A 25,907-nucleotide genomic window follows, 5' to 3' on the forward strand; every position below is an offset into this window, starting at 1 on the left:
GCGGTTGCTAAATGATCCTGTAACGAAGCGCGCTGCTCTCCGTTGGATCTTCTCTATCTCTTCTATGAACCCTATCTGGTACGGATCCCACACTGCTGAGCAGTTATTCAAGCAGTGGGCGAACAAGCGTACTGTAACCTACTTCCTTTGTTTTCGGATTGCATTCTTCCAACGAATCTCAGTCTGGCATCTGCTTTACCAACGATCAACTTTATATGATCATTCCATTTAAAATCACCCCTAATGCGTACTCCCAGATAATTTACGGAATTAACTGCTTCCAGTTGCTGACCTGCTATTTTGTAGCTAAATGATAAGGGATCTATCTTTCTATGTATTCGCAGCACATTACACTTATCTACATTGAGATTCAATTGCCATTGCACCATGCGTCAATTCGCTGCAGATCGTCCTGCATTTCAGTACAATTTTCCATTGTTACAACCTCTCGATATACCACAGCATCATCCGCAAAAAGCCTCAGTGAACTTCCGATGTCATCCACAAGGTCATATATGTATATTGTGAATAGGAACGGTCCTACGACACTCTCCTGCGGCACACCTGAAATCACTCTTGCTTCGGAAGACTTCTCTCCATTGAGAATGACATGCTGCGTTCTGTTATCTAAGAACTCTTCAATACAATCACACAATTGGTCTGATAGTCCATATGCTCTTACTTTGTTCATTAAACGACTGTGGGGAACTGTGTCGAACACCTTGCGGAAGTCAAGAAACACGGCATCTACCTGGAAACCCGTGTCTATGGCCCTCTGAGTCTCGTGGACGAATAGCGCGAGCTGGGTTTCACACGATCGTCTTTTTCGAAACCCATGCTGATTCCTACAGAGTAGATTTCTAGTCTCCAGAAAAGTCATTATACTCGAACACAATACGTGTTCCAAAATTGTACAACTGATAGACGTTAGAGATACAGGTCTATAGTTCTGCACATCTGTTCGACGTCCCTTCTTGAAAACGGGGATGACTTGTGCCCTTTTCCAATCCTTTAGAACGCTACGCTCTTCTAGAGACCTACGGTACACCACTGCAAGAAGGGGGCAAGTTCCTTCGCGTACTCTGTGTAAAATCGAACTGGTACCCCATCAGGTCCAGCGGCCTTTCCTCTTTTGAGCGATTTTAATTGTTTCTTTATCCCTCTGTCGTCTATTTCGATATCTACCATTTTGTCATCTGTGCTACAATCTAGAGAAGGAACTACAGTGCTGTCTTCCTCTGTGAAACAGCTTTAGAAAAGGACATTTAGTATTTCGGCCTTTAGTCTGTCATCCTCTGTTTCAGTACCATTTTGGTCACAGAGTGTCTGGACATTTTTTGATCCACCTACCGCTTTGACATAAGACAAAAATTTCTTAAGATTTTCTGCCAACATCGTGTTCGGAAATTCCCGTTACAAACTTCTAGGAGTTGTAGAGGGGAGCGAGTGCATAATACTTTCGGTAGGTACCCATGTCTGGAAACATACCGTTTACGTGTTACAGCTGCTTATTCAAAACGTTCAAATGTGTGGGTGGGACCAAACTGCTGAGGTCATCGGTCCCTACTCTTGTACACTACTTACTACTCTGCGCGGGACAGCCGTTTGAAAACATATTTGCTAGGTAGCTATGCAACACCGTAGTCATGGTGCAGGACGGTTACGTCTGATCGGCTGATGCTATTTGACGTCTATCCTACCTCTCTGACCTGGTTCGTGCCTTATTTACGTGTCTGTGAGTGTTAGTGGAACATGGCCGAGTACACATCTGCAGAATACGAAGACATGACCTTTCTGAATGGCGAAGCTCAAGTTAATGGAAGAGCTGCTCTTCGTTTTTATCAAGATCGTTCTCTACAGCGTCCAACTCCATCTCACACCCTTTTCGCTACAATTACGCAACGGCTTCAAAAAATGGTACCTGCAACATCAGCAGACGTGACTGTGATGCTCCAACGAGACACCGCACACCCGAATTGGAAGAGACTGTACTCTATCATGTTGAAAATACCTGTCAACGAGTACATGATCAGTTTCTTTGAGTATTAATGATTGGAACTGTAATACAAGTGATGTACTGGTTTACGCCTAATGAAATGTAATGTCGTGTGGCTAGGGACTCCCGTCGGGTAGACCGGTCCTCTGGTGCAAATCTTTTTAGGTGACGCCACTTCGGTGACTTGCGTGTCGATGGGGATGAGATGATGTTGAAGACAACACAACACCCAGTCTTGCAGCGGATAAGTCTCCGACCTAGCCGGGAATCGAACCCGGGCCCCCTTTCATGCCATTCTGCCGTGCTGACAACTTTTTTTAATGGTGGATGTAGTCTTGATGTCCCACCAGTCTACTCACTTTTTTTTAGAATACACTTATGTATTTATTTGTTCACACAATTTTTTTTCTCAAGGGTTAGTTGACTGGTGGGGGCTCAGGGGGCGAAGTGGGCCGGGGTCGAAACTCGAGGCCTGGCCACAGTGTCTCCCTCACCACCACCGAGCCTATGGGGCACAGGAAAGTGAGAGACACAGGAACCAACAGTAGTGGAAGGTGTTGTTGTTGTTTAGTTATTTGCATTTTGTTTTTGTTATGTTCACTATTATTATGAAATTATCTGGAACATGCATCAGCAATAGGAAAAAAATATAAATGCTGAGTAAAGAGAAAGGAAAGGAAAAGAGAAAAGAAATAAAATCCGCGCAACTACGACGCGCTCTCCCATCCGCGGAGGTCAGAGGTGGAATCGATCATAGTTGGCTCACCCCACAAAGTAGTGGAAGTCTAACAATGACCTCTCGAAGATATTTAGCAAATAATGTTCCGTAATGTCGTGTGTTTTCGAGAGCTGCATGGGTTGTTCGTAAATAGGTCCAGAAATCGAGGCGGGATTTAGGTCCATCATGAAAGAGATAAGCAATCGCCACCCCTTGACCCATGTAATAGCATGACATTTGAGGGTGGGAAAATGTTTGTCCTCAGGGTATAGAAACATTCGCGGTTCGATTGTCTCTGATGGCACTCGGAGATAGCAGGAAATGATTTGCTGCACCAAGTGCCAGTCATCTTGCGAAGAGAAGCATGTCAGACGATGGTCATCAGTGTCCAGTTGCTGGCAAAGGAGACAAAGAGGGGAATCTGACAAACCAATGTTGTGCAGTCGCTGTGTCGTGGCAAATTTCCTGTTGACTGTGATACCACAGTGCCCGGACATCCATAGGGAGGAAGGGCTGGTGGATGATAGTCCACACTTTGGACCAGTGGATGGAGGGATGTTTGGTCTCCATCACTTTCCGGGGAACACAGCGCAGTAGCGGGCTGTAAAAATCCTTAGTCCTGGGCGGGCGCGTATCTAGGAGACTGGTATGTGTGTTACTGTAGTCGACGGAAAAGGTCGAAATGTGAGACAAATGAGGCACGATATGGCCGACAGACACCGGCGGTGAGGTGGAAGCAGGCAGGAGGACCTCAAGCAAGCTGCGTGTAAGAGATGTGCCCCGTCTGGTCCACTGTCTTCTCACATCTCATATACAAGGCCGCAGCTCGAGCACGAGGCCACCATCCTGTGGGGGCAGGGTAAGTGTTTCATGACGGACTTTAAACATGGAACCAGCCGTGAGAAAATAGCCAAAGGCCTTCTGCAGGTTGCGCCCAATCGCCGACGGCAGAGGGAGAACGTGCGCGATGTGGACCAATTTTGATGCCACACAACGATTAAGAAACTCAACGCGTTGAAGTGTGTCCTGGCGGCGCAGTAGGTTCTGGCGGACGTCGTTGCGGATGACGTGTAACAGGCGACGGAAATTCGTTGCCGCTGTGCGTGAGACCGTGGTGTAAAGGTAATGCCCAGGTACCGGAACATCTGCACAAGCGGCAGGGGTGCCACTTCACCTTCCTGGAGGCCTCGTCCAATGTACATCGCAGACGATTTGGCGACTTTCATGGCACTGCCAGCGGCAGCCCCATAACGTGTGATCAATTCGAGAACTGCTCGAATCTCAGAGCCGGAGCGAATGAGAAAGAGGAGGTCATCAGCCCAGATCCAACAGCGAAAAGTGTTTTGGCGAAGGGTGAGGCCAGAGAACTTGGTTGTCAAGCCCCCAATGAGGGTAATGGCATACAGGAGGGGGAAGAGAGGGGGCACCCTTGCCGTATGGAATGGCAGATGGGTACTGGCCCTGCTAAACGTCCATTGACTTGGACACGTGAACTGGCACTGATGCAAAGACGCCGGAGGACGTCCGTCAAGGAACGCAGCGGGGGGGGGGGGGGGGGGGGGTAGGATGCCCATTCGGGCTGCCACCGCAAACAGGAAACAATGGCGCACTTTATCGAAGGCAATATCGAAGTCTATAGCGACAACCACTGCACGGAGTTTGCAGGCCGCCGCCATCGCAGTTAAGTCGCAGCATTCGCCTGTGGCAGTCTGTATGTTAACGTGTCCCCCAGGCGTCGTTTGCTCTGGAGAGAGGATATGAGGGAGTATTGTTCGGAGATGCATTGCCAGTAAGGAAGCGAAAATGTTATATCCGTCATTGAGTAGGGTGAGCGGTCTGTAACTCATGACCGCCGAACCACGGCCTGGTTTGTGGACCGGAATGGTGATGCCCTCAACGAAGGCGGGTGGGATTGCTTGGTCAGATGTCATCAGTACTTGATTCACAGTCCCCCACCACGGTGCCATGAGGCCCCAGAAGGCATGGTAAAATCCAACCGGTAAGCCGTCAATGCCGGACGATCTGTTGACTGCACCCTTGTCGACTGCGTTGTCAATTTCGTCTCGTGTGACCGTCACTGTCAAAGTATCAGTCTCCGTGTGGGGGAGGGTGCGCATGACGTAATGGAAAATGGAGTCGTCTGCTTGAGTATCAGCATCTTCTACGGCGGTAGTGGTCGACGAATGTGTGAACGATGTCATTCTGATTGGTCATCTGCGGGGCATGAGGCGTGGTCAGAGTGTTGACGATCTGTCGACGACGCCGTTGTTCGTTGGACACTATATGATGTATGTATGGAATTTACAAACGTGCATGATCGTGGCGCCATGTCCTTATCACTACGCCTTGCAATTTCTGGCTACCAGCGCAGTTATCCTCGCCTTAGTTCTTTGCCATTCCAATTGGTTATCTGGAGTTGGCGGCTGAGTGTCCAGATCTCGGAGAACCGTATAATAGAAGTAAACAGTGTTGCGGTTCCAGTCGGCCAGGTCCTGCCCGTATCTCATCAGTGTCCTCCGGATCGCTGGTTTGGCGCAGTCCATCCACCATGTCATTGTCGAGCGGTAGAGGGGAAGGCGGCGTTCGCAGGCTGTCCATGTCCCAGTGACTTGTTGGTGACAAGTCAGGTCATGCAGATGAGAAGTATTTAGTTTCCATGGGGCACGGCTGCGCCATACAGATTGCGGCGGAAGGAGGACTGTGCAGATGTAGGCACAATGGTCGGAAAAGGCCAGTGACCAGCGTTTGGCGCCACGTATCGCAGATCTAAGAGTCTGTGAGGCATATATCCTGTCTAGACGGCTTGCGGAATGACTGGTAAGATAGGTATGGACAGAACGGTCACCATGTTGAACTCCCCAGGTATCGTGAAGCAGGAGGTCCCGCACCACTACGCATAGTTCCTGGCATGTAGTGTAGTGTGGAACCTGATCTTGGGGTACAGAAAGCAGTTAAACTCACCTCCTATTAGGCAGTGGTCGTATCGCCCTGAAAGCAGGGGGGCGATTTCCTCTGAATAAAACTGGATCTGTTCTGTCGTTGGTCGGTACCTGAAGGAGCGTAGACATTAATGATGCGTGCCTCCAAGGCAGTGAGTGCGATGCCTCGAGCTGATGGACGGAAGGCTACGTCGGTGACAGAAATCCCGTGGCGGACGTAGATGGCCACTCCAAGGCTAATAGGATCACTCGCAGACTCGTGGGCAGTATAGCCATTGATATCCTGGAGAGTGGACAAGTGAACTTCCTGCAGAAGGGCGAAATCAATATCAGAAGCTCAGAACATCTCCTGCATAAGGCGGATTTTCGCCCTGGAATGGATATTGTTGGTGTTGATGGTTGCTATCCGGTATGCCTGGTGGCGGGGTGCTGAGGCTGGTCCACTCTGGCGTCAGCGCAAGGGTGTGTGCGTCGCAGTGTAATGTTATCCCGCTCGCCCTTAGGGGACCCTGGGGAGAGTATGATTAGTGGATTGGTCGCGATGGCATAGGATTCCGTAACGGGTCCCGCTCCCCGACCTCCTCCTCGTGGCACACCGTGGAGGCGGGAATTGGTGTATCGACAATTTTGTCTGTAGAAGATGATGTAGTGATTCGTGGTGTAGTTTCGGCTGTGCTGTGTCCATTAAATAGGTCAGAGCCCTCATGGGGCATCAGGGAGACGGGCGCAGGCACGCCGGTGGATGCCTCCGCGCTCATAACGTCTTCGTCGGCAGTAGCGGATTCGGGGTCGTCGTGTGGGTCGACGGTTGCGTCATCCTCGACCTGCAACATCTCCTCTTAGTCGGAAACGGTGTGGCGCTTTCTCTTGGGACGTTTCGGAGAACGTTGTTTCCTAATACGATCCTCCGTGTCCGACAACGGAAGGGAGTCGCGTCGCTCTGGCAGGAAGGCCACCTTAAGGACGATGAGCTAGTCGATCTTCATCGTGTTGCCGAGGGTAGGGTCAACGGCCGGTCGCGTCGGCACCGTCGGAGCCGAGGCGGCGGGCGGTCCGAGGCGCTCTCCGTCGGTGTCTGGTCGAGCTCGTTTGTGACGTCGTTTGTGGCATCCCGGCGGCATTGCAAAGCGGTAGGAGAAGCAAGAGCAGCGGCGTAGGTCACCGGTAGCACCATATGTTGCTTCGGGGGTGGTCCTTTGGCAGCTGGAAGTTACGTAATACGCCGTTGCCATTATGATCTAAGGCGAACTTCTTTGCCGCACCCGGAACAGGTCCGAGGCTGGCCGTCATATATAATTATTGCACGGCATCTGCTGATCTGTAAGTAGGACGGGACGTGGCTTCGGAGATCAATGGTGACCTGCGGGTCGCCGTTTAGGACAGGATATGTCCGAAACTGTGTCCACTTCTCTGCAGCGTGAACGTGGACTGTGCCGTATGGTCGGAGTTACGCGACGACTTCCTCAGCGGGAAGTTCGAGTGGCAATTCGGAAATACGTATCGTATGCATACCTAAGCCTACATTGCCGTCAACATGACAGAAGCGGAGCCCCTGTTTGGTCTCACGTAGGATGCGCTCGCACGCCGCGTCGTTAATGATTTTAACATAGACAGTGCTGCTCACGATCGACAAATGTATTCCGATAATATCGGTCGCCGGTATCTTCACTTCCTCTTGCAGAAAACGCTCCACCTCGAGTGCTTTGGGTCGGGCATAATAGTTGCAGGAAGTAAATCGGAGTGTAGATTTACGGTAACGGTCCGCCGTGGATCGTATACTGAAAGCCGGCACTTAAGCAACGGCCGTCAGATTCTCAACAAGGCGAGCTCGCGGTTCGCACACGAAAACACGGAAGCGTCTGCTCTGCTGCCCTGCCAAAGCCAGACTGCCTTTTTCGTTCGTTATTGTTCGTTGTGGACGTCCCATGACACCTGTTCAAGTTCATCGTTGATCCGTTCACTCAGTTTCTTATTACAGAGGGCAAGCCTCTCAGCTATCGAGTACGCCTAATTAACTACCCGTAAAAGTGGACGCGTTACCTCCATGTTTTCAAATGACTGTAGCACGGAAACGGTACGTTTCTGACTGGGTTGAAATTCAAAATATTACCTACTCACACCCGTCAACAAGTCCTAGAAGTTCGCAACGCGAATTTCAACATCCTGTATATGAATGAGTGTTTCAGTATCTCTTCATTCTGTTTAGTAGTTTAGGGATATTTGTGTGAGAGCAATGAAGTGTGGTAATTGATGTGATGATTAGTAATAAGCGCAACAGATGATCCTTTTAAAAATTCTTATATAAACTGAAAATCGTATTTAGTTATTGGAAGTGTTGTGTACGACTTTGTACACAATCTACATCTACATGTACATCTTCGTGATTACTCTGCTATTCACAATAAAGTGTCCGGCAGAGGGTTCAATGAACCACCTTCATTCTGTCTGTCTACCGTTCCACTCTCGAACGGCACGTGGGGAAAACGAGCACTTAAATTTTTCTGTGTGAGCCCTGATTTCTCTTATTTTATCATAATGATCATTTCTCCCTATGTAGATCGGTGCCAACAGAATGTTTTCACAATCGTAGGAGAAAACTTGTGATTGAAATTTCATGAGAAGATCCCGTCGCAAAGAAAAACGCCTTTGTTTTAATGATTGCCACTCCAATTCAGGTATCATGTCGGTGGAAATATCTTCCCTATTTCGCGATAATACAAAACGAGCTGCCCTTCTTTGTACTTTATCGATGTCCTCCGTCAGTCCTACCTGATGCGGATCCCACACCGCACAGCAGTACCCTAGAATAGGGCGGACAAGCGTGGTGTAAGCAGTCTCTTTAGTAGACCTGTTGCACCTTCTATGTGTTCTACCAATGAATCGCAGTCTTTGGTTTGCTCAACCCATAATATTATCTATGTGATCGTTCCAGTTTAGGTTATTTGTAACTGTAATCCCTAAGTATCTAGTTGAATTTACAGCCCTCAGATTTGTGTGACTTATCGTGTAATCAAAATTTAGCTGATTTCTTTTAGTACTCATGTGAATAACTTCACACTGTTCCTTATTCAGGGTCAATTGCCACTTTTCGCACCATACAGATATCTTATCTAAATCAATTTGCAAGTCGTTTTGATCATCTGATGACTTTACAAGACGGTAAATGACAGCATCATCTGCAAACACTCTAAGAGGGCTACTCAGATTGTCTCTCATGCCGTTAATAGAGATCAGGAACAATAGAGGGCGTATAACACATCCTTTGGGAACGCCGGATATTACTTCTGTTTTACTCGATGACTTTCCGTCTATTACAACGAACTGTGAACTTTCTGACGGGAAATCACGAATCCAGTCCCACAACTGAGGCGATACTCCGCAGGCACGCAGTTTGGTTAGAAGACGCTTGTGAGGAACAGTGTCGAAAGCCTTCTGGAAATCTAAAAATGTGGAATCAATTTGAATTTGACGTCCACTGTCGATAGCATTTATTACTTCATGAGTGTAAAGAGGTAGTTCCGTTTCACAAGAACGATATTTTCTGAATCCGTACTGACTATGTGTCAATAAATCGTTTTCTTCGAGGTACTTCATAATGTTCGAATACAGTATATGTTCCAAAACCCTACCGCAAATCGACGTTGGTGATATAGGCCTGTAATTCAGCGGATTAATCCTACTTCCCCTTTTGGGTATTGGTGTGACTTGAGCAATTTTCCAGTCTTTAGGTACATGTCTTTCTATGAGCGAGTGGTTGTATATAATTGTTAAATATGGACGTATTTTATCAGCATACTCTGAGAGGAACCTGACTGGCATACAATCTGGACCGGAGGCCTTGCCTTTATTAAGTGATTTAAGCTGCTTCGTTACTCCGAGGATATCTACTATGTTTCTCATCTTGGCAGTTGTTCTTGATTGGAATTCAGGAATATTTACTTCGCCTTCTTTGGTGAAGGAGTTTCGGAAAACTGTGTTTAATAATAATGGTGAGGCGAGGTGAGCTACGGAGTGGTGTGGCAGCTGTCATTGTAGGAAAGCTGAACAGCAGCAGAAATGATGAACGAACAAGTTAACACAATAAACAGAAGATTTACTTACTTTCTCCAAATCTACGAAGACTCATTACAAGTAATACAGCAAGAAACAGTCCATTTATCACAGAACGAGGCGCGAACGACAGTGTCGAAGCCCTTGTTGGGAGAGCGGCAGCAACTGGCTCTCCTACATTGTGGCGGCAGAGGGCGCTCGGAATACGGAGCTGCTGGAGGTGTGGCATGACTGGTCTGCAGGGACACGAGCGACCGCTATCGGCGTCAGGCGGAAATTATAAATTCTGTTGCTATGGCGCCTGTGGGGTGGTATCGATACATGATACCACAGGAAGCGAGAGAACCTTGGAGAACTCTGAACTTCAGATTTCATGTAGGGAAGAACTTTAAATGTGTATGTAATCAGGTGCAGATCCAGGACCAAAACACTGGGAGTTTCAATTAAGTATCCATTGCCCTTATTTGGGAATTTAGGTGTTACCTGTGGACTATTTTTCTGGGTAGTTTCACCTGATTCAGAGGTTATTTACCCTTTGAGTGCTCAGGATTGGGAGTGTGGGGACAGACAGTAGGCAATTTAAATACAGGATGCCCAGGACAAATGGTCAATATTCAGGGATATCACAGGATTTGAAGCAAAAATCTTCATTCAGAAATATGCCCTACTCTGAATGATTTCTGAAATAGAACATATTTAATGTACATTGTTATTTATTTTCTTTACTATTCAATATATCGTCAGGTTGACACATGTAAACATGTACAACAATTAGAAGACATTACAAAATGGGCTTTACAAACTAACAATTGAAAAATATGTATGTTTAACTCATTCTCCTCTAAGCATTATCGTACATGTCATATAAGAGGTGTTTCACTGTTTCCAATAAGTGTTCGAATATCCCACTGTCAACTTCAATGCAACTCTTGGGAGAACACTTCCCTAATGAGGACTGCACTATCCATGATGCGACCAAACAGTTCATCTCATCATCCGTTTGTGCACCTCAGACTTCACCCAACTCCATAAACATTAATCTAATGGCATAAGGTCTGTGATTAGCGTAAGTGCAGTTGAGATGTTCCTTCACCTGTCTGGTAAAATATGGAGGAGCTTCGTCATGCTGGAAGTGCACTGCAGTCCACGTGGCCAAAGAAACGTCCTCCAGGTGTTCAACAAACAAACATTACAAAAATAGAAGTAATTCTGTTCCGTCATTCGCTAGTTTAAATTGACTCGAGATATCAACATGTTATCGATCGTGCCGCACCAAACATTAATCGAAGGCCGAACTGGAAATAGGTTTCAATTGTAGCGTGTGAATTTTCCTGCGACCATTGCTGATTATTATGTGTGTTATTGATTAAGAGTGCAAACCGAATTCCATTCTTAAATGCAGAGGAGAGAGCGAAAAGCTGGGAAGAGTACATTGAAGGGGGGAGGTTTCTCAAGTGATAGAAGAAGATACAGGAGTCAATTTAGAAGAGAAGGGGATCAGAATCTAAGAGAGCTTTGATGGACTTCAGATCAAATAAGGCACAAGTGAACAACAATTACATGCTCTGCTGAAAGGACTGGACAGTCTAATGAATAAAGAATATGGATTGAGAGTAAATGGAAGAAAGCCGAAAGTAATGATAAGTAGCAGAAATTCCATCAGTGTTTCTAAAATCATTAGGGGAAGTGGCAATAAAACGACTATCCACATTGGTGTGTAGAATGCATGAGTCTGCCAATATACCGTCTGACTTTCGGAAGAACATCATCCACACAATTCCGAAGACTGTAAGAGGTGACAAGTGCGAAAATTATCGCACAACCAGCCTAACAGCTCGTGCATCCAAGTTGCTTGTAAGAATAATATACAGAGAACTGGAAAACAAAAATGAGAATGTGTTAGATGACGATAAGTTCAGCTTTAGGTAAGGTAAAGGCACCAGAGAGGCAATTCTGACGTCGCGGTTAATAATGGAAGCAAGACTAAAGAAAAATCAAGACACGTTCATAGGATTTGTCGACCTGGAAAAAGCGTTCGACAATGTAAAATGGTGCAAGATGATCGAAATTCTGAGAAAAATAGGGGTAAGCTCTAGGAAGGGACGGGTAATATACAATATGTACAAGAACCAAGAGGGAATAATAATGAGTGGACGCACCAAGAAAGAAATGCTCGGATTAAAAAGGGTGTAAGACAGGGCTGTAGTCTGTTCAATCTGTACATCGAAGAAGTAATGACGGAAATGTTCAGGAGTGGAATTAAAATTCAAGGTGAAAGGGTATCAATGATACGATTCGCTGATGACATTGCTAACCTGAGTGAAAGTGAACGAGAATTGCATGATCTGCTGAATAGACTGCACAGTCTAATGAGTAAATAATATGGATTGACAGTAAATCGAAGAAAGACGAAAGTAATGATAAGTAGCAGAAATGAGAAGAGCGAGAAGCAACATCAGAATTGATGGTCACGAAGTAGATGACATTAAGGAATTCTGCAATCTAGGCAGCAAAATAACCAATGCCGGATGGAGCAAGGAGGACATCAAAAGCAGACTAGCATTGACAAAAGGGGCATTCCTGGCTGAGAGAAGTCTACTAGTATCAAATATAGGCCTTAATTTGAGAAAGAAATTGCTGAGAATATACATTTGGAGCACAGCATTGTATGGTAGTGAAACATGGACTGTAGGAAAACCGGAACAGAAGAGAATCGAAGCATTTGAGCTGTGGTGCTACAGACGAATACTGAAAATTAGGTGCACTGATAAGGTAAGGAATGAGGAGGTTCTGCTCAGAATCGGAGAGGAAAGGAATATGTGGAAAACACTGACAAGGCGAAGGGACAGGATGATAGGACAACTGTTAAGACATCAGGGACTGACTTCCATGGTACTGGAGGGAGCTATAGAGGGTAAAAACTGTAGAGGAAGACAGAGATTGGAATACATCCAGCAGATAATTGAGGACATAGGTTGCAAGTGCTGCTCTGAGATGAAGAGGATGGCACAGGAGAGAAATTCGTGGAGGGCTGCATCAAACCCGTCAGAAGACTGATGACTTTAAAAAAATGGTAAATGTGTCTTCCACAGTGAATAGTATTGATGGAACCAAACGACAATTGTTATTTAACCTGTGACGAAATTCAAGTTGTGTGGCGTCATCACCAATGTGAAGATAGTTGACACGCTATGTGTGGACTGGGTACAAGTTTCCCGCATGTAATATTCGGCATACATGTGTTCGTGGGACAATGACACGCGCAGAAGGTCGACGTGTGCTTGCAGCAGGACTGCGCTGCATCATTTCAACTATGTTTTGGTGTTAGTATACAAGCTGTTGAACTACAAGTTCAGAGGAAAAATGAGAACTTGGAAGAATACCTGTTTCACGCAGTGTACTGGAAACTCTGGTAAAGACTCAACGATCAAGAATTCAGCGTGTCAGAAATGCACCGACGGCATCCTTCGACAGAAGCAGTAGCACTACCATCGCAGAAGCCGGAAGCATACACCATATCTGCGTATTTTTGCAAACGTGTGGCATTTTAGCCGGCGCGTGTACAAACACAGTTAACTAATGCTTGTCTCCGATGCACTCAACCCCTTGCACTATTTCATTCACAAGAGACCATAGACAACTACGCGTTCAAGTTTAATGGCAGAAGGACGTTTCGAGCAAAGAGGTTGAAGTCAAAGCTGCTGGGGGGGGGGGGGGGGAGGGGGTAAGACGCTGAAGTGTGCGGCACTAACCAAAAAACAAATGCACATCAAATGTGTTCTATCTCGGAAACCATTCGAAATAGGGCATATGTCCATATGATATCTTTTTCTTCAATTGAGCTTTCCTGTCCTATCCCTGGGACACCCTGTACATTCCTGTACCCCGAAATTGGAGATACACCACAAACTGTTTCCAAGCTTAAGGTTGTTTGGAACACTGCGCTGTTTTACTGAACTTAGTCCTGTTGGAGGCTGTATGCCGTTGCTTTCCTCTGACCTCTGAAGTGACTTACGGAAGCAGTTAAGGGCGGTCCTATAGTTTAATGTGAACTCCAGACTATGGTGTAATTTGGCATTTTCTACATGAACAAGTCATTGGCACTGGTGAAGAACTTGATAAATGACAAAAATCGTCCTGCGTCCGATTCGGGATCGGAATAATAGCCTTTTGATTTGTATTGTGAAGTTTCGTGATTCCTCATACAATTTTTTTTGTACAAGTAACGCAGAATACTTGTACACTTGTATTGTTGTTTCTCCAAGTTTTCAGTATGTTGCCTTAGTTTCGTTCCTTGCCGGCAGACGACTGGGCTGGTAGTATGGTTCAAATGGTTCAAATGGCTCTGAACACTATGGGACGTAACTGCTGAGGTCATCAGTTCCCCAGAACTTAGAACTTCTTAAACCTAACTACTCTAAGGACATCACACACATCCATGCCCGAGGCAGGATTCAAACCTGCGACCATAGCGGTCGCGCGGTTCCAGACTGTAGCGCCTAGAACCGCTCGGCGGCTGGTAATGTGTACCGAATTATAACTGCTTTTTCTAAGATTATGTAACACTTACTTCAACTAGAACTAATTTACCCCAATAGAACCATCTAATATTACAAAGTAAAAATACACTCCTGGAAATGGAAAAAAGAACACATTGACACCGGTGTGTCAGACCCACCATACTTGCTCCGGACACTGCGAGAGGGCTGTACAAGCAATGATCACACGCACGGCACAGCGGACACACCAGGAACCGCGGTGTTGGCCGTCGAATGGCGCTAGCTGCGCAGCATTTGTGCACCGCCGCCGTCAGTGTCAGCCAGTTTGCCGTGGCATACGGAGCTCCATCGCAGTCTTTAACACTGGTAGCATGCCGCGACAGCGTGGACGTGAACCGTATGTGCAGTTGACGGACTTTGAGCGAGGGCGTATAGTGGGCATGCGGGAGGCCGGGTGGACGTACCGCCGAATTGCTCAACACGTGGGGCGTGAGGTCTCCACAGTACATCGATATTGTCGCCAGTGGTCGGCGGAAGGTGCACGTGCCCGTCGACCTGGGACCGGACCGCAGCGACGAACGGATGCACGCCAAGACCGTAGGATCCTACGCAGTGCCGTAGGGGACCGCACCGCCACTTCCCAGCAAATTAGGGACACTGTTGCTCCTGGGGTATCGGCGAGGACCATTCGCAACCGTCTCCATGAAGCTGGGCTACGGTCCCGCACACCGTTAGGCCGTCTTCCGCTCACGCCCCAACATCGTGCAGCCCGCCTCCAGTGGTGTCGCGACAGGCGTGAATGGAGGGACGAATGGAGACGTGTCGTCTTCAGCGATGAGAGTCGCTTCTGCCTTGGTGCCAATGATGGTCGTATGCGTGTTTGGCGCCGTGCAGGTGAGCGCCACAATCAGGACTGCATACGACCGAGGCACACAGGGCCAACACCCGGCATCATGGTGTGGGGAGCGATCTCCTACACTGGCCGTACACCACTGGTGATCGTCGAGGAGACACTGAATAGTGCACGGTACATCCAAACCGTCATCGAACCCATCGTTCTACCATTCCTAGACCGGCAAGGGAACTTGCTGTTCCAACAGGACAATGCACGTCCGCATGTATCCCGTGCCACCCAACGTGCTCTAGAAGGTGTAAGTCAACTACCCTGGCCAGCAAGATCTCCGGATCAGTCCCCCATTGAGCATGTTTGGGACTGGATGAAGCGTCGTCTCACGCGGTCTGCACGTCCAGCACGAACGCTGGTCCAACTGAGGCGCCAGGTGGAAATGGCATGGCAAGCCGTTCCACAATACTACATCCAGCATCTCTACGATCGTCTCCATGGGAGAATAGCAGCCTGCATTGCTGCGAAAGGTGGATATACACTGTACTAGTGCCGACATTGTGCATGCTCTGTTGCCTGTGTCTATGTGCCTGTGGTTCTGTCAGTGTGATCATGTGATGTATCTGACCCCAGGAATGTGTCAATAAAGTTTCCCCTTCCTGGGACAATGAATTCACGGTGTTCTTATTTCAATTTCCAGGAGTGTATAATAATGATATTGAAAAAACTAATAAAAGTAAACAGTGAGATATACATAGCGAACCGAAGCTCTGCCGTCAAACTTTCAGAGTGGTAGTATGGAACAAAGCAAGAAAATATTTCCGGTAACACGGACTCAAAACTGAGTATGTTAAGAGCTATGAGCACTTGTTCAGTAGAGGAAATGTGTTTCCCAGTAGCGGAGATGAACATGAGCTCATAGATCTAAAGGTAAGAATTTTAGACACAATATCTACTAGAAATTTTTTTCTTGTTTTCGCCCATACTACCATCTTTCAGAATATGGAGGGTAAATAACTTCCAGTGCAATAGATGTTTCTCATAGTAGGGAAGATGTACTCAAAGCTCCGGAGGTATGCATCTGAGAGCCCTTGTTTACTAGGCATTTTTTTCTTGTTTTGGGCCACACTCTGAAAGTTTGTCGGTGGAGTTCTGGTTCATCCTGTAGAGAGGAAATGGAAACAAAAGTAACAGAAAAGGAAGGATTTGTCACTATTACTAAGACAGGCGAAGGAACTGACAATTACTACAACAATTTTTGGTAATCTTAAGCAGTCTCAATAGCAAGGCTACTTTACTTCCAGTTTCCTATTCAAACTAGCTTCAGGAAGCTCATAGTTCAGAAAACAAGTTAATAGACACCGGCGTATTTACCGTTTCACCACTTGTGCGATTCGTTAGGTACTGGAGATTCAGTCTCTCTTTCAGAATTACCTTCAGACAAGAAGAGTGCTGGGTTTCGGATCCAAAGCCATCTGACGGCTTACTTGGCGCGTTTACCCTTCATTCGGTTTGTTTTTATCCTGGTGTCGAGCCGTCTTTTTTCTACGCCATTCATAGCCTTCTGCCCTGGGCAAGCATCTGTTGGTCAGCGTGCTCTCTTTTACGTGCAAGAAGTCGACCTGACCTCATCATGCGATGTCTTGTAGAATGGATTGCCCTGAAGCTGCTGTTTTCTTTATACCATCAAGGACTCACTAACTGGTGATTCCAACAGGACATGGTCAGCAAACCAATGGGTCAGCAAGTATAACTGGTTTGCTCCGCTATTTTGGTTCCTGTAAATAGTGTGGATATGAATCACGTCCTGTCAGATACTGAATCAAACCAGCGTCTTGTTCTGTTTTAAACGTTTCGAGTCTCTCACTGGAATTTCAGAAGAAGTAATATGTTTGCCTTACAGCGGCACAAATTCATAAAATGCTCTCTGATGAAAATGCAATTATCTTCTCGAATCTCCTGTATTTCATTTACTTCACGTAGCTTCCTTTTCTTCATTAGAGACTTTCATTGTGTCTCTTATTAGCCAAAGGTATTCGCTAACGAGCCACTCTAGATCACTTGCTCCTTGAATCAAACCACTCAATCAAATTCACTAAATGACGTCTGAAAATACCGTCAGTAGAGTTAATATCGACCCCAAGTACGTCTCTAGGTGGACATCTTATCCACTGTGTATATGTCTGAGGGGTCAGGAAATTATCTGAAAGGCAAAGGGAACAAACAGGAGCATTCCAACATTTCAGTTGTGTATAATTCTAATTCGACGATTAGTAACTTGACGACTAGCCTAGCTTCTTCTGGTTATCCATCAACAAAGTACATTAAGTTTTGACTCACATAGAAACTTATCACCGAATCAGTCTTCTATAAGTACTTAACGTACTCGCTGCATGTATTGGTTCGGATTATCGAAGTCTATGACAGCCGCATTATATAACTATCGTTCAACGGTTAGTAAAGTACCACAATTTGCGAGCGGCATTAACTTTCTTTTTATTTTTTTATTGAAAATATCCGTATTGCTATGGCGTTCACAATTGTCAGATATGATGTACAGCAAGTGAGACACCTTTTTACTAACGGACTGTACAGCATAGACTTTGTGCATGGCTTTACAGGGCGTTCCCCGTGCTGCTGGTTTTCGCACCACGCATTACCTTAAACCATGTCTGAGGTTTCCATTGGGATCGATTTCTAGTCCAGTTTATATGTCGAATCGTGTCCGTTGCATGCTCAACTGCTTTACCGGAAGTGGTGCATCCCGATTTTTCCTTTCAGGATTTATTAAGGCTAGCGTTTTTACTTTAATGGTTACACTCTCTTAGCTCTGATCAAGAACTCCGCCATATTTGAAGAATTAGGCCTGAGAAGTTGCAGAGGATTTGTGTAGAAATCCAGCTCAGGATTTCTGCCGAATTACCAATGGAAAAGCAATGATGCGATGGTCGTACGTATTTTGGTGAAGAATGACATTTGAACCAAGTCTGTGTCGCCACAGTAAAGTTATACACAACAACAAAGCTGGGAATTTCCCTCATGTCCTACAGCCTCTTGTCTTATCCTTCACTGCTTACATCTTTGCACATCCCATATCACATACCAGTCGGTTTTCAACCTGATTCTCCGCCCAGACCGTGAAATCTCAGATCTGCCTATCCCATCAACTATAACCTAACCTGACTTTAAAATAAAGACTTTAACCCTTCTTTCCTCATACCTCTGAAATCCAATCCATCTCCTTCCATGCACACTCATGCTCGTAAATTAAGTATAATGCTGATACGTGGTGAAACAGCGCTCTGGTGGTCGGTTTGCTGGTTTAATTCACCTCGGGGTATGAACATGCGGTGCATTTGACCTGCGGTCGTTGCACGGTGGCTCTGGCAGCAGTCGACATACGCAGAAGCTTATTGGTGCATGTCAGAGTACGGTGCAGCGAGTAAGTGTGCAGACGTTTTCAGACGTGCTTATGGTGACTGTGTGTTGAAAATGGCTCACAGCACACATATTGATGACGTTACGAGGGGTAGAATATCAAGGCGACAGGAGGCTGGTCAAACACAACAGGTCATAGCACGGGCCCTCCGTGTGCCACAAAGTGTGATCTCAAGATTATGGCAACGATTTTAGCAGACAGGAAACGTGTCCAGGCGCTACAGTACGGGACGTCCACAGTGTACAACACCACAAGAAGACCGATATCTCACCATCAGTGACCGCAGATGGCCACGGAGTACTGCAGGTAGCCTTGCTCGGGACCTTACTGCAGCCACTGGAACAGTTGTCGCCAGACACATAGTCTACAGACGACTGAACATACATGGTTTATTCACCTGGACAAGTGCAAGGTGCATTCCACTGACCCCTGGTCACAGGAGGGCCCGTAAAGCCTGGTGTCAAGAACACATTACATGGTCATTGGAACAGTGGTCCCAGGTTATGTTCACGAACGTGTACAGCTGTATTCTGAACAGTGATTCTCGCCGGGTTTTCATCTGGCGTGAACCAGGAACGAGATACCAACCCCTTAATGGCCTTGAAAGGACCTATATGGAGCTCGTGGTTTGATGGTGTCGGGTGGGATTATGATTGGTGCACGTACACCCCTGCATGTCTTTGACAGAGGAACTGTATCAGGTCAGGTGTATTGGGACATCTTTTTGCACCAGAATGTCCGCCTTTTCAGCGTGCAGTAGGTCCCACCTTCCTCCTGATGGATGATAACGCACGGCTCCACCGAGCTGCCATCCTGGAGGAGTACCTTGAAACAGAAGGTATCAGGTGAATGGAATGGCCTGCCTGTTCTCCAGACCTAAACCCCATCGAGCACGTCTGGGATGCTCTCAGTCGACGTATCGCTGCACGTCTTCAAACCCCTACGACACTCCAGGAGCTCCGATAGGCACTGGTGCAAGAATGGGAGGCTATACCCCAGCAGCTGCTCAACCATCTGATCCATGGTACGCCAACCCGTTGTGCGGCCTGTGTACGTATGCATGGTGATCATATCCCATATTAATGTCGGGGTACATGCGTAGGAAACAGTGGCGTTTTGTAGCACATGTGTTTCGGGACGGTTTTCTCAACTTATCACCGATACTGTGGACTTACAGACCTGTGTCGTGTGTGTTCCCTATGTGCCTACGCTATTAGCGCCGGTTTTGTGTAGTGCCACGATGTGTGGCACTACATTCAGCAATTATCCTTTATTTATGAGCGTGAGTGTATATCCCTTCCCAAAACTCATTTACATCCTTTCTCAAGTCAGTTCCTATGCAATTCCAACTGCACCAGAATTCCTTACCTAGAAAATGCTAACCAGATTTCCATCACTCCACAATCCTCATACGTCTCAACATCTCACACATCGTCCTATCATAAAGATTATTCATATTCACTCTTACAAATATGTTTAATTATTTTAATGAAAGGCCGGCCGAAGTGGCCGAGCGGTTAAAGGCCCTACAGTCTGGAACCGCATGGCCGCTACGGTCGCAGGTTCGAATCCTGCCTCGGGCATGGATGTGTGTGATGTCCTTAGGTTAGTTAGGTTTAAGTAGTTCTAAGTTCTAGGGGACTAATGACCACAGCAGTTGAGTCCCATAGTGCTCAGAGCCAGTTGAACATTTTTTTTAATGAAAGGCTGAAGAGCGGCGATTTGACCATTTCTAATCCGTCCTTCTAGGGTGGAAATGTAAATAACAGATAAATAAAGGAAACAAAGTCTCTACTGAAGCACAGAATAGTGTTATGATGCCCTTTGTTCTCTTACTTTCTATGTTGCGTGTAACAGCATCTCTGTTATGATTATTTGTCTCCTGATTTTTCATTATTATGTCTAACTGAAAAGCTGATATCACCTTATGTCTGACGCTGTACAGAGTTTGCCTTCACAGTATTACGTCATGGGCGCTGACGTGGCAGCACTGTATTAAGAGGCGCGGTTGTTGACAGGTGGAGGAAGCTACGTTCGCAGCTGAGTCCATCCTTCACAGCGAGCCGCCTGAAGCCGATGTTCCTGCTGATGAAGGAGGTGTGCGATGACCTGGTGCGGGTGCTCAAGGACCACTCCAAGGCTGGCGGAGGTAGCTTCTGTGGCTGTGTAACCTTCACACCACAATTGTTTCTGTCTGAGATGTAGCCCAACTTTAACCCAAAGATCTACGTATCACCAAGTACACGTCCCCACAAACTGTTATCCAACTTAAACTCATATGCTCACTGAAGTGAACACTAACTGGTGTGAATACAACTTGTCTTTATGATAAATGTGCGACTGAAGTAAAACAATTACCTGACACTAATCAGAATTTCCACTTACCTTGCGTCTTGACAGCATTGTTGCAGAGTTGTCGAAAGCACAACAGCAAAGAGCAAGCAGGCAGCGGCTGAGCTAGATTTCTTTTTCTAAATATAATTTCCAAACTACACTACTGGCCACTAAAATTGCTACACCACGAAGATGACGTTCTACAGACGTGAAATTTAACCGACAAGAAGAAGATGCTGTGATATGCAAATGATTATCTTTTCAGAGCATTCACACGAGGTTGGCCCCGGTGGCGACACCTACAACGTGCCGACATGACGGAAGTTTCCAACCGATTTCTCATACACAAACAGCAGTTGACCGGCGTTGCCTGGTGAAACGTTGTTGTGATACCTCGTGTAAGGAGGAGAAAAGCGTACCATCACGTTTCCGACTTTCATAATTGTCGGACTGTAGCCTATCGCGATTGCGGTTTATTGTATCGCGACATTGCTGCTTGCGTTGGTCGAGATCCATTGACTCTTAGCAGAATATGGAATCGGTGGGTTCAGAAGGGTAATACGGAACGCCGTGCTGGATCCCAACGGTCTCTTATCACTAGCAGTCGAGATGACAGGCATCTTATCCGCATGGCTGTAACGGATCGTGCAGCCACGTCTCGATCCCTGAGTCAACAGATGGGGACGTTTGCAAGTCAACAACCATCTGCACGAACAGCCCGACGACGTTTGCAGCAGCTCTGAGACTATGGCTGCGATTGCCCTTAGCGATGCATCACAGACAGGAGCGCCTGCGATGGTGTACTCAACGACGAACCTGGGGGCACGAATGACAAAACGTCATTTTTTTCGGATGAATCCAGGTTCTGTTTACACCATCATGATGGTCGCATCCGTGTTTGGTGACATCGCGGTGAACGCACATTGGACGCGTGTATTCGTCATCGCCATACTGGCGTATCACCCGGCGTGATGGTATGGGGTGCCATTGGTTACACGTCTCGGTCACCTCTTGTTCGCATTGACGGCACTTTGAACAGTGGATGTTACATTTCAGATGTGTTACGACCCGTGGCTCTACCCTTCATTCGATTCCTGCGAAACCCTACATTTCAGCAGGATAATGCACGACCGCATGTTGCAGGTCCTGTACGGGCCTTTCTGGATACAGAAAATGTTCGATTGCTGCCCTGGCCAGCACATTCTCCAGATCTCTCACCAATTGAAAACATCTGGTCAATGGTGGCCGAGCAACTGGCTCGTCACAATACACCAGTCACTACTCTAGATGAACTGTGGTATCGTGTTGAAGCTGCATTGGCAGCTGTACTTGTACACTCCATCCAAGATCTGTTTGACTCAATGCCCAGGGGTATCAAGGCCGTTATAATGGCCAGAGGTGGTTGTTCTGGGTACTGATTTCTCAGGATCTACGCACCCAAATTGCGTGAAAATATAATCACATGTCAGTTCTAGTATAATATATTTGTCCAATGAATACCCGTTTATTATCTGCATTTCTTCTTGGTGTAGCAATTTTAATGGCCAGTAGTGTATATTCAAACTATTGCATACCACATGGCGGAATGTGGTAAGGCGTAATGATAAGCAGTGGGATGTGGAGAGTGACGATTCCTATGAAATGATATCGCAAGACACCGATTTTAGAATGAAGTATGTATTCAAAATGACAGAGTAAAACTTCGCGTGAACACATAACACTGGTCTGAACAATACTATGCTTAACAAAGTGAACAATGATTTAAAAAAGGTACAATGTTAACAGAGAATTTCTACAAAAACAGTTTAATCGGTTAATATGTTAATCTATGACTTCCTCTCAGCTCTGAACAAGGGAACAAATTTAACTAGATGCCAATAATAATTTTCAGAAATTAGGTGCCCAGTGTTCCAGTGTTGCAGTCTTAACTCGACTTCTTGTTTTCAAAAAAAGTTACATTATTCAAAATTTATATACATTTCACCTTTCAATGTATACGCCATTCTTATCCTTGCTCTCCTTTACAATAAATATTTCTTCATCTAACAGATACCATCACAAATCAACACAGCACTACTGAATACGTCCATCACCTACCACACTTCAATCAAGTATCAGAATGCACCGAGGAAATGACTGTGCCACGATAAGACCAAGGATTGTTTAACAGTAACATAATTTGTTCTCTCTCAGAAATACATGTCGATAACATACAAAAATTAAAAAAAATGACATGACCACCAAACAACTGGTACAATTGTCAGTCTTTTCTCTCTTGTACGGTGAGCGCCTGCGCAAAGGTGGAATGTAAGGCTTTGACGTCACATCGACGACTTGGGCGCCAGAGACGGATTGCGGCCTTGGTCTGGAAACGATGGACACATATATGATTGGTTCGATAAATATTTGACCAATAGAATCCAATACGTTATAATGGATGAAAAATGCTGAAAAGAAGTGAAAATAACGTCTGGTGTTGTAACGGCGGGGTTACTTTTGCTACCTCTACAAAAAGAGTCTACTCATCTTGTTGTAACTTTCTTCTTCTGCAGTCCGATACCCACGCCCTCCCTGTTAAAAACGAATGATGTTCTTCTACTGGACAAGCTGTAGTAGAACCAGTAGAATTATACGAATCCAACGGGTGCAACAAATGTTTTTCAGTATCAGGTTGGCTGAGCGATTAACTGAAAGGTAGTTTGCAAGTAAAAACTTCAATATATTGTTACTTATTTGACACAAAATACCACCAAGCCAGTGCTAATCCTAAGTTACAGTTTCGTCATTCACAGACAATTACACTCGACTCGTAACAGCCTGCTTTTCATAATGAACCAAACCCTTTACACAATGAAATAGTAAACAGATTTTTTGCGGCTGAATGCTCGCTCAAATATTACACAGTTTGACCACTACGAATGTTCAGTTTGCTGGCACGCATTGTACGACACGACATGCGGATTTTCGTTGTTCAAAACTCACAGTTTACATATTAAGATCGGACTTCCCTGTGTTCGTCTTTTTCACACGTTCGCGTCCACTTTTCGATACTTCACGGTCATGTTTCATCCGTTATTCCGTAAAATTTTCGCCTCTGTTCACACATCCACGTTCGAACATGGCACAGCTGAGATCTGAACTGTACTTACGCTCCACAAAGCAATTCTCTTAGCTCATAAAATACGCGCGAACGTACTTTCGTCTGACTGACTGATATACATCGTAACCAATGAAATATTAGTACTAAACGGCGCAGTCCTGCATCTTTTACTTTTGACCAATCACAACTACGAAAGTTACTTTCGTCCTTAAGTTTCGCAAACCAGTGTGTAATAAGCAGCCCACCTTTCGTTGTAGTACAATGGCACTCTCGATGTTTTTCACGTTTTAGCCACTTGCCAAACTGTGTTCCTTCTCTGTAAAAAGAATCTTTCCATTCGGAGGCCAACACAAGGCTAACTCGCATGCCGTTCACCACCAGACGCAGAACCAATGATCATCTTTAGATAGAACGACGCCCGGTTGTTATAAAGAACGTGTCGTATAACGGCACAACACTTTATCAATGATTATCAGTAGCACTATATTGGTCGCTGATGATGTTTTTGTCCACAGGAGGATAAGATCGTTGGACGAAACGTAGAAATCCCACTTGATCTAATAAATGGCAGCACTCTTAAAGTCGATAAATGGAAGATAATGCCTATAAGAGAGGAAGAATCTGATAATAAGCGATTACATAATTAGTTGTGAACATCGTGAGCACGCCACATCGTGTAAGTATTTGTGGGGGGGTTATACTATGTAGGTATTTTTTTGGGGGGGGGGCGGGAGGAGGAGGTGGTCATACTACGCTGAAGCGCCAAAGAAATTGGTACTGGCATGCGTATTCAAATTTCTGCCTGATGTAAACAGGCAGAATACACTGCTGCGGTCGGCAAGCCTATATAAGACAACAAGCGTCTGGCGCAGTTGTTAGATCGGTTACTGCTGCTACAATGGCAGGTTATCAAGATTTAAGTGAGTATGGTGTTTTAGTCGGTGCACGAGAGATGGGACACAGCATCTCTGAGGTAGCGATGAAGTGGGAATTTTCCCGTATCACCATTTCAAGAGCGTACCGTGAATATCACGAATTCAGTAAAACATCAAATCTCCGACATTGCTGCGGCTGGAAAAAGATCCTTCAAGAAGGGGACCAACAATTCCTGAAGAGAATTGTTCAATGTGACAGAAGTGCAACCCTTCCGCAAATTGCTGCAGATACAATGCTGGGCCATCAACAGGAGTGTGCTAACCATTCAACGAAACATCATCGCTATGGGCTTTCAGAGCCGAAGGCCCACACGTGTACCCTTGATGACAGTACGACACAAAGCTTTACGCGTCGCTTGGTCGGACGAGTCTCGTTTCAAATGGACGTGTACGGGTATGGAGATAACCTAATGAATTCATGGACCCCGCATGCCAGCGGGGGACTGTTTAAGCTGGTGGAGAGTCTGTAATGGTGTGGGGTGCGTGCAGTTGGAGTGATATGGGAACCCTGGTACGGCTAGTTACGATTATGACAGGTGAGACATACGTAAGCACCTGTCTGATCACCTGCATCCATTCATGTCCATTGTGCATTCCGACGGACTTGTGCAACTCCAGCAGGACAATGCGACACCCCACACGTCCTGAATTTCTACAGAGTGGCTCCAGGAACACTTTTCTGAGTTCAAACACTTTCGCTGGCCACCAGACTCCAGAGACGTGAACATTATTGAGCATATCTGGGATGCCTTGCAACGTGCTGCTCAGAAGAGATCTCCAGCCCCGCGTATTCTTACGGAGTTATGGGGAGCGGTGCAGGGTTCATGGAGTCAATTCTCTCCAACACTACTTGAGACATTAGTCAAGCCTATACCACATCTTTTTGTGGCACGTCTGTGTGCTTGCGGGACCCTACACGATATTAGGTAGGCGTACTAGTATCTTTGACTCTTCATTGTAAGAAGAACGGGGACGGACATAAGTGCAGTATTAGGGCGGGAGAATGATAGGCTTAGATTTGTTGGCACTGTTCTGGAAAAATGGAGCGGATCT

The 25,907-nt window shown here is 46.1% G+C and overlaps 1 protein-coding gene across 1 annotated transcript in view; it reads left to right on the forward strand.

Annotated features, from left to right (window-relative positions):
• Positions 1-25,907, forward strand: part of LOC124804933 (probable cytochrome P450 6a20) — a 118,026-nt gene that overhangs the window by 43,840 nt on the left and 48,279 nt on the right. The window contains exon 4 of the mRNA XM_047265311.1: positions 20,504-20,634. Within this exon, the coding sequence (XP_047121267.1) occupies positions 20,504-20,634 (131 nt within the window). The remainder of the gene's footprint in view (positions 1-20,503; positions 20,635-25,907) is intronic.

The sequence above is a fragment of the Schistocerca piceifrons genome, chromosome 7 (genome assembly GCF_021461385.2).
Source record: "Schistocerca piceifrons isolate TAMUIC-IGC-003096 chromosome 7, iqSchPice1.1, whole genome shotgun sequence".
NCBI lineage: Eukaryota > Metazoa > Arthropoda > Insecta > Orthoptera > Acrididae > Schistocerca > Schistocerca piceifrons.